This window comes from Mustela nigripes, chromosome 2 (genome assembly GCF_022355385.1).
Source record: "Mustela nigripes isolate SB6536 chromosome 2, MUSNIG.SB6536, whole genome shotgun sequence".
Classification (NCBI taxonomy): domain Eukaryota; kingdom Metazoa; phylum Chordata; class Mammalia; order Carnivora; family Mustelidae; genus Mustela; species Mustela nigripes.
The window spans coordinates 7,548,065-7,560,060 of record NC_081558.1 but is presented as its reverse complement, the minus strand read 5'-3'; the positions used below and the strand labels follow the sequence as shown (position 1 = coordinate 7,560,060).

The window sequence follows — 11,996 nt, the reverse complement described above, 5'->3', positions numbered from 1 at the left end:
GGGGCATTTTCATTCCCCCATCTGGGACATCCTCTGGTTTTCCAGCGACTTTGCGCCTCGGGTCACCCCTGTCCCAGGGGCATTTTCATTCCCCCATCTGGGACATCCTCTGGTTTTCCAGCGACTTTGCGCCTCGGGTCACCCCTGTCCCAGAACCCAAGCCGGATTACAGCCTTTTCAGAAGGTCCTGAAGCTGGGGCACCCCATCCCAGATCACCCCACCCCAGTGCTCAAGAACATGCTCTTTCCTGAAGCCTTAGCACCCCGACCAGAGGCCTCTCTACCCTGGCTCCCCAAGCAGGAACAAAGCCCCGAGCCCATCCTCTCTGGCGGCTCCCCAGTGCCTCACCAAAGGTTTGGAGCTGCCTGGGGGCCGAGCTGTTCTGGAACAATCCCAGCCCTCCGGGCCTCAGGTCCAATTCCGTGCGGCAAGAGAAATTGGCGAGGTGGTCGTCTCTGCTCGCCAGCACCGTGACCGTGACCTCGGCGGGCTCCCCGACGGCGGGCTGCCGGCTCAGCTCCTCCTCCCCGCGGAGCAGCACCACGGTGAGGTTTCTCCGGGGCGCCCCGCCTGCCACCTGGCAGCGCAGGGTGAGGTTTTCTCCCACGGGCTGCCAGCGGGGCAGGGGTAACAGCTCCACTCGCTCCGGGAACCCTGGGTGTTAAGGGGGCGGAGGTGGTGGTGTGTGAGCAGGACAGCTGCCCGCAGGGGGCGCCGGGGCGCCGGCTGCACCTGTCCCAGGAGCCCCGCCACTCTCCACTTTTGACAAACACTCCCCAAACCACCTGAGCAGGACAGGAATTTTAAGAGCTTCAGGATAAACCGGTGGGAAATCCCCAGGTGGTTGTGAACAGGGCAAAAGCAATTCTTTAGTTTCAGCGTCTGAGAGTGAAATGCGGAAAATAAGCTCAAAATCTATCACCAGGAAATTTAAGCTGCCAGGTCCAGTAGAGATCGTTTTTTTATAAAAGCCCCCCCTCCCACCCCTCCCCCTTCTCCTCCTCTTGGCCTCAGGTTTCTCCCAAGCAGCCCTCACTGTGTGGCATCCGAAGATGACATTCATCCACTCAGTTAACTTGTCTCTACTCTATGTACCCCCTCCCCCACCACGGGAGGTCAGGCCGGGAGGGCAGGGGTCTTTGCTTTGTCCCCTGACCCATGCCGCTAACAGTAGGCTCGCCATATTCGTAGAATGAATAAGGGTGAGCCACCCACACCGACTCAAGGCCTTTCAGAAGCCCCCTTTTAAGGGAAAGAAGTTCCCAAAATGCAAGAACCACCTGCAGACACTGAAAATGAGACTCTGAACATCTCCTGAAAACACAACACGGTGGGCTTGGTTTTTGGCAGGGTCTCCGCTCCGCGGGAGGTAACAGTACTTCTAGCCCACGCTGCTTGTGAAAATTGACAGCAGCCATGACTCAGCCCTGAGACGGGACCCCCAGCCTTCCCACGGAGGGGTCTTGCCTCTGGAAAAGGGGTAGAAATTGAGCCTCAGTTTCCTGAGCCATAAAATGGGTTATCAGAGGTAAGACTTTTATGAGTCCATTTAAGAGGTAGAGAGAATGACTGTGGAACAGGGGCATGAGGTTTCTTTTTAGGGTGATGGGGATGTTCTAAAATTAGATTGTGGTGATGGTTGTACGACTCTCTAAATACGTGAAAAGGTGTTGAATTGTACACTTCAAAGGGGTGTCTTTGATGGTGTGTACCTCACACCGTATCTCAGTAAAGCTGTTTTAAGAAATAAAAGGGCAAGAAACCCCTCCACCTGCTGTGAGCATGAACTTGCAGAGCTGGTGGAAACCTCAAAACCTCAGCCCCCCCACCGCTCCGAAATGGAACTCACATCTCCGAGCCCAGCTCCTTGACCTTCAGGTCAGACTGGGGGAGGAGGTCTGTGTTGCTTGGCCCTCTCTCTGAGCCCCAACCTCCAGTCCTGGTTACTTCACTCTTCAAATATTTGTCTGCCCTCCCTTCCTGTACCCAGCCACTGCCCACACATGCGGTCTGGACGAGGTCCATGCCCAACTGCTCTCTGGCTTCCCATAAGCCTGCCGTCATCTAGAACCCTGGCCTGCGCACACACCTGCTATGGCTCCCTATCACCCTGAGGAGAAGGTCCCAGCTCGTCCACCCGGCATTTGAGGCCCTGCCCACCTCAGCTCTAGCCACACGGCTCTGTCTGTATTCAGTCCCTCCTAAAGCCCCTGCCCTTATCCACATGTTTTCCCACTCAAACCTTTGTCTAGGCTGTTCCCTCTGTCCTGAGTGTCTGTGAACTCCTACTCACCCTTCAAGGCCCAGTTAGGGGTCACCTCCTATAGGAGTTAACACCCTATTCTTTTTTTTTTTTTAAGATTTTATTTATTTATTTGACAGAGAGATCACAAGTAGGCAGAGAGGCAGGCAGAGAGAGAGGGCGAAGCAGGCTCCCCGCTGAGCAGAGAGCCCGATGTGGGGCTCAATCCCAGGACCCTGGGATCATGACCTGAGCTGAAAGCAGAGGCCTTAACCCACTGAGCCACCCAGGCTCCCCCACCCTTATTCTTTCTAGAGAAAGCTCAGCCACCCAGGGATCCTGCCTCAGCTTTACACTGGGGGTGGGGCAGGACCGAACTGGACAGAATGTCTTCTAGGGGACCCTTCTACTGTGTGCCGGTTCTGTTCCATTTCACAGAGCTGGAAATGAAGGCAAAGTCTGATGCCCGAAAGGCACAGAGGGAGAAATGTCACAGAGCTGGGACTCAGACTTGGGAGCACTGGGCGCTCAGCTATCAGGCCGACATGCAGAAGTCTTTCGGGGAGGTTTGCCGGGGGTTTCACATGCCACCGGGAATGTTTGGGGACTCCCCTCACCTGGCCTGAATCTGTTCAGACATGGTCCTGAAGGCTTCCTTCGGCCATGCACCATGAAGGTGGAAGGTCTTTTATGCCTCACGGCCTCATTATACCTGTGCAAGGAGAGCTCACAGGGAGACAAGCCATGTCCCCCACCGTCGCCCAGTTAGGCAGGGCCATGCTGGGATCGGAACCCGAGGCTGGCTGATCCTAAGACCAGTCGGCCCATTCTCTTCCTTTTCATTCTTCCCTGTTCTTTTTGTTTTGTTTAGTTTGGACTAGCGTTTTATTTTTTTTATGGCCTCCGGTAACAGAAATTCTCACGATGCAAAATGCCCAAAGTAAAACAAGGCACGAGACACATCGCCCCCTGCCCTCTCCCAGAGCAGCCCTCCCCAGCTTCTGTCCTCACAGCTAATACGGTCACTTCTTGCATTTCCTCTCCTGCCTCCTTCATGTGACAACACAGGCGTCCCTCACCCCGCCATGCTGCTCCTTAACACCAAAGTTGCCACTCATTCTGAGTATACTCCTTCCCTTAAACTTGACAGTACACTTGGGAGTTCATTTCCCCTTTCTGGACACATGCCCTTCCTCCCTGTTTTTTTCCTTTTGGCACAGCTGTATACTATTCCCCCCGCCCCACCCCAGCCCCCTATGCTTGCCCACATCCGTCCGCCCTTCCAAACTAAGCCCAGTGAAAAGCCCATTCCGCGCCCAGCCCAGATCAGTTCCCCTGGTGGATGGAGCTGCAGAGAAGCCCGATTCCCAGCAGTGGGATTTCTATGTCCAAGCACATGTGCCTGTGTCATTTGGAGAACTGACACTCCCTTTCCCCACTCAGGGCTGTGCTCCTGAGGCTCCCACTCTGTCAACAATGTCCCAGGACAGCCTGCTCCCCTCTCCCAAGTCTTGCCAGCACGGTTCTGAGCAATGCTATTGATTGTTGCCAATATGTGAAAAATGCCATCACTGGGCTGCTTTGAAATTGCTTCTTCTTTTCAAGAGTCGCATCTAGGACCTGTCACATGTTTAAAGAGGCCTAGAATATTTGAAGGTACTGACCGAATCTCTGTACTGCGCTAAAGGCACCCCAGAAAATTCAAGAAGGGGTTTCAAAGGACAATGAGGCTCTCCGAGGAGGTCCCCACTAGTCCTTCAGTGAGTCAGCTCTGGCCCCATCAGCAAGCTGCCAGGGCTGTCCTGGCCTGCGGGGACCCCCAAGAACCCACCTCTCCCACCCAGCCCGCCTAGTCCGGCCCCTGGGCCCAGCCACTCACAGTACACGGTAAGGGACATTGGAGCCATCAACTGACTGCGACAGTTGACAAAGCATATGGGATGGCTGTCTTCTTGTACGTCACTCAGTTCAAAGACCTTCCAGTGGGACCCATGGGCCACTTCCTTCTTCGTCAACTGAGTCTCCAGGCCCAGCTTGGGGGTCTGGTCACAGGAAGTACTACAGTTCACCTGTACGGTGCCTCCTCGGGGTATGGTGGCTTCTGGGGGGTGCACTGATATTTGGGCATCCCCAAGTCCTAGAACAAGAGACGGAGGAGGGGACAGGCATTACAAACGGGGTTCAACCACAATTACCGTGGACCCAGCCCGTGCCGGGTGCCAGGGACATCGCCTTGAACGAGACAAAACTCTGCCTTCAGTGTTCGAGACAGAAAAATTCACAAACAAGATAATTAATAACTGATGTTAATCCGAGCTTTGACGGAAACAAAACAGGGTGATAGAACGGACAGTTCCTTGGCAACAGGTGATGTGTGAATGATGAGAAGGGGCTGTCCATTCAGAGAAGAGACATTAATTCCGGGGAAAAGGAACAAGTGCAAAGGCCCTGCGGCAGGGTAGATGGAGGAGAGCAAGTGAGGGGGAAGAGCTGGGAGCAAGCAGGGTGGGAAGATCCTGTGGGCGGTGCAGGCCAGGCCAAGGTCTTGTTCTTCATCCCGAGGGCAATGGGAAACCACGGAGGATTTTGGCAGAGGATGGCATGATGTCAGTGTTTTTCCTCCTCCCAAGGTGTGAGGTGGAGAGGACTAGCCCTCTGGGAATGGAGAGGCTCTGATTAAGCAGGCTCCCTACTCCCTCTGACAAGTGGTCTCCCCTCTCCAGGCCTCAATTTTCCCATCTGTAAGGTGGGTGAATATAGCCATCCCAGTCCCTGCTGATGCAGTGGGCTCACAGCACAGCGCAGGGGAGAAGGCGGCGGGTTGTAGCGGTTAGCTTCCTCAGACCCCCCACACTTCCGAAGTGGAAAAAAGTGTCTGTCTGGGCCCACCCCTTCTCTGTCTCCCCCAAAGATCCCTGGCCTCAGTTTTCGGCCTACTCTCTCTGGGGTGGGGGTGTGGGAAAACAGCAGCTCTGCAATTTCTCCTAGAGTAATGGGATGGTGCCCGTTTCGTGGAATGAAATGGCGAGGCTGGGAGAAGTGACGTTGGTCACCTAAAAAGCCACAGAATCCACACTGGCGTCTGGACTAGAGCCCCTCATTGACCTCCTAAGCACAGGTGCCCCTTTCCCACCAATGCGATTCCCAGCACCCACCATCATGTGTGACCCACGGTGTCCCCTTCTCCCCTCCCTCTGGTCTGGAGTTAGCGGAGGGGTGCTGGGACATACCACTCTCAGCCTCTGGGCCCTGGGCAAGTCCGCCCTGGAATTCCCCAGAGCAGAAGCAGTCCCGGACTTCCCCAGAGATAGGGGATGAGGAACAGAATGTACGTGTGTGTTTGGTGGTGGGGGGGGTCCCCAGTCTACTCAGCTTGGCGTGGAACCCATTCCCATACGGTCTGACCGGGTCCTGGAGCCAGGACACAACCATTTCGAAGTGGCGGCTCTTGCGTTCAACATTTTACAGCGGAGAAACTGAGGCTCCGGGAGGCTTAACCTGTAGCTTGAGGCCACCTATGGAGATCATGCAGGTCTGGATTCGAACCCAGTGCTGTTGTCTTAGCTCTAGCCCCAGCTTCCCATAAAGAGCTACCTAAGTACGATTGGGGCTTTATCCCCAGCTGGCCGGGAGTCGGTCCTCCCGGTGCATTCGGGGCGCAGCTTGGATTCCGGGAGTTTGGCGCGACCGCAGCCCCCACCCGTGACTCACCTGGGGGCAGAACTCCGATCAGGGCGAGGAGCGCCGGCAGCGCGAGACGGGCGGCGCCGGGAGCCATAGCGGGCCGGAGGAGGGCGGAGAGCGCGCGGCAGGAGCGCAGAGGCGTGCGGCGCGGACTGGGCTCCCCGAGAGCGCAGGAGCTCTTATAGTGGCCGGGCACGGGGGGACAGAGGGGCGGGGCTGCTTTCCCGGAAACCTCGCGCCTTCCCCTCCGGAAGGAGGGCTCCGGCATTTCCGGATCGAGGGGGTACCGAGCCCAAGTCGTGTTGACCCCGCTAATTAATGAGCGCTGGAATTTCCGACTTGAATCGGCGAGGGCCGCAGCGGCCCCGCTGGCCCCGGGAGCCGCTCGTGGCGCTGGGGATCGGGTCCCGGGCTCGGGTGACCGTGGTTCAGCGTTTACGCTGCGCGAAATGCTTTCCCGAATACTGCCCACTGCCCTGGACGGTGGGGACTGCTATTGTGTCCATTCCACGGAGGGGTAAACCGAGGCTCCGAGCTGCGAGGGGATTCGGACTCAGCGCAGGCGGGCCTCTTTAACGGACTGGAGGGTCCCTCGCTTGGACGGGGGCCCAGGGATCCCTTCGGGGCGTCCTCTATCAAGGGCGCCCCTCCCCAAGGAGAAGGGGACAGCCGACAGATTTCCCGAGAAGCGGCAGGAGCAGGCCCGGACACATTCTGGCGTCCGCGAAAGCTGGGGGTGAGGACCGGCGGCGTCATCACGTCCGGGGCCCTGCCTCCGAAGGGTGCTTCCACCCCCGCGGCCTCGCTTCCCCTTTCGGCCTCCGCAGCGGGGACATCTTCACAGCTTCCAGAAAAGGGAAGGAAGCCGCGTGGTCCTGACACGCCGAGTCCCCCGCTGCCGTTCCCAGGGGAAACTGAGGCAGCAAAGCTGGAAGGGAGGGGGGGTGCTCGGACCCTTCCGTTCCGCGGGGAAACAGCTCCCTAAGTGGGGCGGGGAGAGGAGGCCGTCAAATTCCAAGGCTCCCTGGAATTTGCGCGCGGCTCCTGCAACTTGAGCGCTGGGCGCGCGCGCTGGGTACGTGCAGATGTTTGCACCCGCTGGTTCCATTAGGGCGGGGCGGGGGGGGCGTTGTCTCTGGGCCGCCTGCACGCCCCCCAAACCAGGGCCTCGGCCTGCGAGTGTGACCCCAAGAGTTGGCATCTACCACGACGGCGGTGGGGACCCTGGAGTCTCCCAGCGCCGGCCCGCGCCGCCCGAGGCTTCCTGTTGTGGGGCGCGCGCCACGTCGCCATGGAGAACTCCGAGGGGCCAGGGAGGTCGCGCAGCAGAAGGGGAAGGGAGGGGGGCCCCCGGGGACGTTCGGGCCCTTCCTCCGGAGGATGGGCCTGCGAGTCACTCATCAGCAAGAAACGCGTCCCTTCCCCCGCCCCGATTCTTCCCAAGGAATTTCCACGGGGATCTTTCTACGCGGGGTGTGGTGGGTGCTGAATTCCCGGCCAGAACTGCCTAGTAAAGGTGCAGAGTGGGAACGGGGACTCGCTGCCCCTCGAAGGGCCTGGGAAAATCCCGTACGGGATGGGGTCGGGGAGGGGGTTAGTATTTTCCGGCGGATTTTCCTTCTCTAAAGATTTTGTTTGTTTATTTAAGAGCAATAAAGATTACATTTATTTCTTTGAGAGCGAGAGCACGAGCAAGGGGAAGGAAAGGGAGAAAGCAGACTTCCCGCCGAGCGGGGAGCCCGAGGAGGGTCTCGATTCCACGACCCTGAGATCACGACCCGAGCGGAAGCCAGACGTTGTACCCACTGAGCCACCCAGGTGCCCAGGGCGGATTTTTCTCGGGCTCTTCTTGGGTCCCTTGACCTTAGTCCAAAGTGCGCAGGCCGCGAGCTCCCCCGCGCGGCCCAAATCTTCCTTGCAGCCATAAAAGCGCCAATCTTTTTCCCATCTCCTGACCTACTGTGCCCTATTTATTGAGCGCCTGTTGTATACCAAGAATCCTTCCAAGGGGGTGCTAACGACAGAGCAGTGATCAGAAAAGACAAAAGTTTCGTCATTGTGCAGAGGTGGTTTTAGTGGGGGGGGGGCAGACAAACAAAAATAAAATACATAGGCTGTTACTTGTGATCAGTGCTGAGAAGTAAAACGGGAGGGAACAGTCAATGTGGGATTGATGAGCCTTTTAATAGAGTACTCTGAGACAGACCGAGAAGATGACATTTAAGCGTAGACCACGGGAGGTGACAACATCAGGGAGGGAATGTACCAGGCAGAGTACTGAACATGCAAAGGCCCTGTGGTAGGGGCAGCCAGGAGGCCATGGTGGCTGGAGTGCAGTAAGGAAGGGAGGAGGAAGGGAGGGCAGGGAGGAGATGGTGCAGAGCATGCTTGTTGGCCCGCAGGGGACTTCGGCTTTCCTCCCAGTGAAGTGGGAGCCATGGACGATTCTGAACAGAGGAGGGACAGCCCTGACTCAGGTGTTTACAGGCACCCTCCTGAGACCGCAGGAGCTATGCTCTAGGGCCAGGGAGGACAGTCTGGAAGCAGGAAGCCAGAGGAGGTGACTCCTCTAGTCCAGGTGAGTAATGATGGGGCCTGCACTGGCCGGTGGCATTTGGAAACGTGGTCAGATTTGGCCTCCGTTTCGGTGGCAGGGTCAACTGCACTTGCTGGGCCTTGAGGACAAAATGGCGTCAGGGAGGGCTTGTTGGTCCTGACCTGAGCCCCTGGGAGGAGGGAGAGCATTTTCTGAGATGGAGATGGGGCGGTCATGGGGCACAGGTTGGCAAGAGGAGCCTCCACTCCAGGTCTTCCACTCCCTTTATGTTTCCTTGAGGACAAGGAAAACAGAGGCTCCCCAGCCCTCCACTGAAGCTTCCAGGAAGGGCAGGGTTTCCTTCAGGATGCCAGGCAGTCTCAGGCAGGCCAACAAATGTCCCCACTGAAGACCAGAGGCCATGGACACAGGGCAAAGTGGCCACAACCTGCTTTGTGGTTTCGTGCCTGCTTCTCCCTTCAGTCCAAGCTCTCGCATGGCTACCCTGCCTTTCCTGGCAGCTTCCGCGAGCTGCTTTTGTCCTTGAGCATTCGGACCGTGCTGTTCCTCTAGCCCAGATTTTCCTTCCACCATTTCTACAAAAGGTTCTCAGGGCATCGCATCCCCAAGGTGGTAACAGGAGGAGGAGGAGCTGGAGGGGTTGAATCCAGGCTCCCATACCTACCAGCTATTTGAGCATAAGCTCTCCCCAAAAGTGAACCTTGAAACAAAACTTGGTGTCCAGGCAGTTTGTCTGGGAGGTGGTGGAGTCCGGGAAGGCTTGGGATGGGGGAGTCCGGGAAGGCAGGCAGTAAAGGTGTGCGTTAGCAGAGTTAGCCATTGGGGTCACTGAGGTTCAGTCTTACGGAGGAACTCTTGGAGGTGGGGAGACTCTATGCCAGTCCTGTGCCTCACTGGGTGGAAGCCGTTCTGGGACTGTCAGCTCCCCAACACTTTACTACTAGATATATATTTTAATTTAAAAATTGTAATAGGTTTTATTTATTTATTTGACAGAGAATACAAAAAGGCAGAGCAGCAGAGAGAGAGGGAGAAGCAGGCTCCCAATGGAGCAGGGAGGCCGATGTGGGACTTGATCCCAGGACTGTGGGATCGCAACCTGAGCTGAAGACAGACGCTTAACCGTCTGTCTTTTGTAGTCACCAGGCTGTCCATTACATCCCCAGAACCTATTTATCGCATAACTGGAAGTTTTCACCTTTGACCCCTTTACCCATTTCCCCACCCCCTGCCCCCAGCAAGCACCAGTCTGTTCTCTGTAACTACAAATTCAGTTGTTGTTTTTTTAAGATTCCACATGTGAGTGAGATCACACAGTATTTGTCATTGTCTGTCTGATTTATTTCACTTAGCATAATGACCTCAAGGTCCACCTACGTTGTAGCAAATGGCAAAATGTCCTTTTTTTTTTTTAGAGTAGGCTCCACACCTACAACATGGGGCGTGAGACTGAGACCCAAGCTGAGATTAAGAGTTGGACGCCTAACCGACTGAGCCACGCCGGGGCCCCCACGTGGCTTTCCTTCTTTTTTTTTTTTTTTATGGCCAAATAGCATTCCACTGTGAGTATGTATATGTCCATTCATCCACCAATGGACGGTTAGGCTCTTTCCCTGTCTTGAGTATTGTAAACAATGCTGCAGTAGCATGGGGATGTAGAGGCCTTTTCAAGATAGTGACTCTGATCCCCTCCAACTGATGCAGAAGCAAAATTGCTAGGCCATATGGTAGTAACTGATTTTAATTTGGGGGGGAGCCACAATCCTGGTTTTCAAAGTGACTAGGCCAGTTTACATTCACATATATGTGTCTAACTGAGACAAGTTCACATAATATAAAGTTTACATTTTTAAAACATTTTATGTATTTATTTGTCAGAGAGAGAGAGCACAAGCAGGGGCAGCAGGCAGAGAGAGAGGGGGAAGCAGGCTCCCCGCTGAGCAGAGAGCCCAACACGGGGCTCAATCCCAGGACCCTGAGATCATGACCTGAACCGAAGGCAGACACTTAACCCACTGAGTCACCCAGATGCCCCTATAAAGTTTACATTTTTGCCCTTTAACAACTTTCTAGAATATTCACATTCTTATACCACCATCACCACGATTTGATTCCGGACTATTTCCTCACCCTCCCCCCAAAATCTGGCGCCTCCCGATTCCCTCTTCCCTCAGCCCCTGGAAACCCCTACTCCACTGTCTGCCTATGTGGGTCTGGCTATTCTGGACATTTCCCAAAAATGGAATCACACACTGTGGCGTTTTGTGTCCGGCTTCTTTCCCTCTGTATCACGTTCAGGATGTCTCGCGTAAAGGTTCATCCCTGTTGTAGCATCCCGCAGCCCTTTTCCCTCTCTCTGGCCGAACAGTGGTCCACCGCAACGATATATGACATTTCATTCACCCATTCATCAACAGGTGGGTCATGCGAGTCGTTCCCACCGTTGGTGGTTGTGAATCAGGCCACCACGCATGCTGGCTTACAAGTGTCTGCTGCAGTCCCTGTTTTCAGTTCTGGGCGTACCTCATTTCTTGTTATAGCTGGAGAATATTGCCTTGTATGCATACATGACACTTTGTTGATCCGTCCATCAATCGACGGACATCTAGGTTGTTTCTCCCTTTTGGTTCCTGGGGAACCACGCTGCTTTGTACATTCATGTGCAGGCATCGGTATGAACATTTTTTCAATTCCTTTGGGAATATGGTTAGAATTGCTGGTCATATGGTAATTCCAAGTGGAGTTTTGGAGAAACTGCTAGACTGTTTTCTTTTCCTTTCCTTTTCTTTTTAAGATTTTATTTATGTATTTGACAGAGAGAGAGAGAGCACTCAAACAGGGGGAGCAGCAGGTATAGGGAGAGGGAGAAGGAGGCTCTCCACCAAGCAAGGAGCCCAATTTGGGACTCGATCCCAGGACCCTGGGATCATGACCTGAGCCGAAGGCAGACGCTTAACCGACTGAGCCACCCAGGCACCCTGAGACTGTTTCCCACAGCAGCTGTACCATTTACATTCCCACCAGCAACATACAAGGATGCAAGACTTCCAATTTCTCCACATCCTCTTCAGTACCAATTTTCTGTTGGATGATTACTACCATAATTGCCATCCTAGCGGGTGGTATGTTGTCCTAGTCCCCCTCCTCCCCCAGCTCTCATCCCACTGTCTTTCTGACCTGCCCAGCAGACAAGCCCAGCAGAGGGCTGGAGAGTGGGCGGAGGCCGGCATGCCAGACAGCAGGTGTCAAGGATGCTGAGACCCTCTGCTGTGAACTGTGACCTTGAGCAAACCACTTCCCCCCACTGCGAGGGGTTTCTTGCTGGCCTCGGCTGAAGAATGAGAGGGTAACACAGACCTTGAAGGCTGATGTGAGGTGTCACTAACCTAGTTTGGATACAATGATTGGCCAGCAAAGAGCAAAGGCAGTTAGTAGTCGTCACAATTTGTCTGTTTCACGAGGAACCAGTGTGGAGAAACTCCCCCTAAAACTTCCTCGGTGGAAACACAGGC

The 11,996-nt window shown here is 55.2% G+C and overlaps 1 protein-coding gene across 1 annotated transcript in view; it reads right to left on the bottom strand.

Annotated features, from left to right (window-relative positions):
- The window catches only part of ICAM1 (intercellular adhesion molecule 1), an 8,003-nt gene extending 1,884 nt beyond the window's left edge, over positions 1 to 6,119 (bottom strand). The window contains exons 1-3 of the mRNA XM_059388975.1: positions 5,955 to 6,119; positions 4,123 to 4,380; positions 350 to 655 (exon numbers count right to left, since the gene is read on the bottom strand). Coding sequence (XP_059244958.1) covers positions 350 to 655; positions 4,123 to 4,380; positions 5,955 to 6,021 — 631 coding nt within the window. The 5' untranslated portion in view covers positions 6,022 to 6,119. The remainder of the gene's footprint in view (positions 1 to 349; positions 656 to 4,122; positions 4,381 to 5,954) is intronic.
- Between the last annotated feature and the right edge of the window lie 5,877 nt (positions 6,120 to 11,996).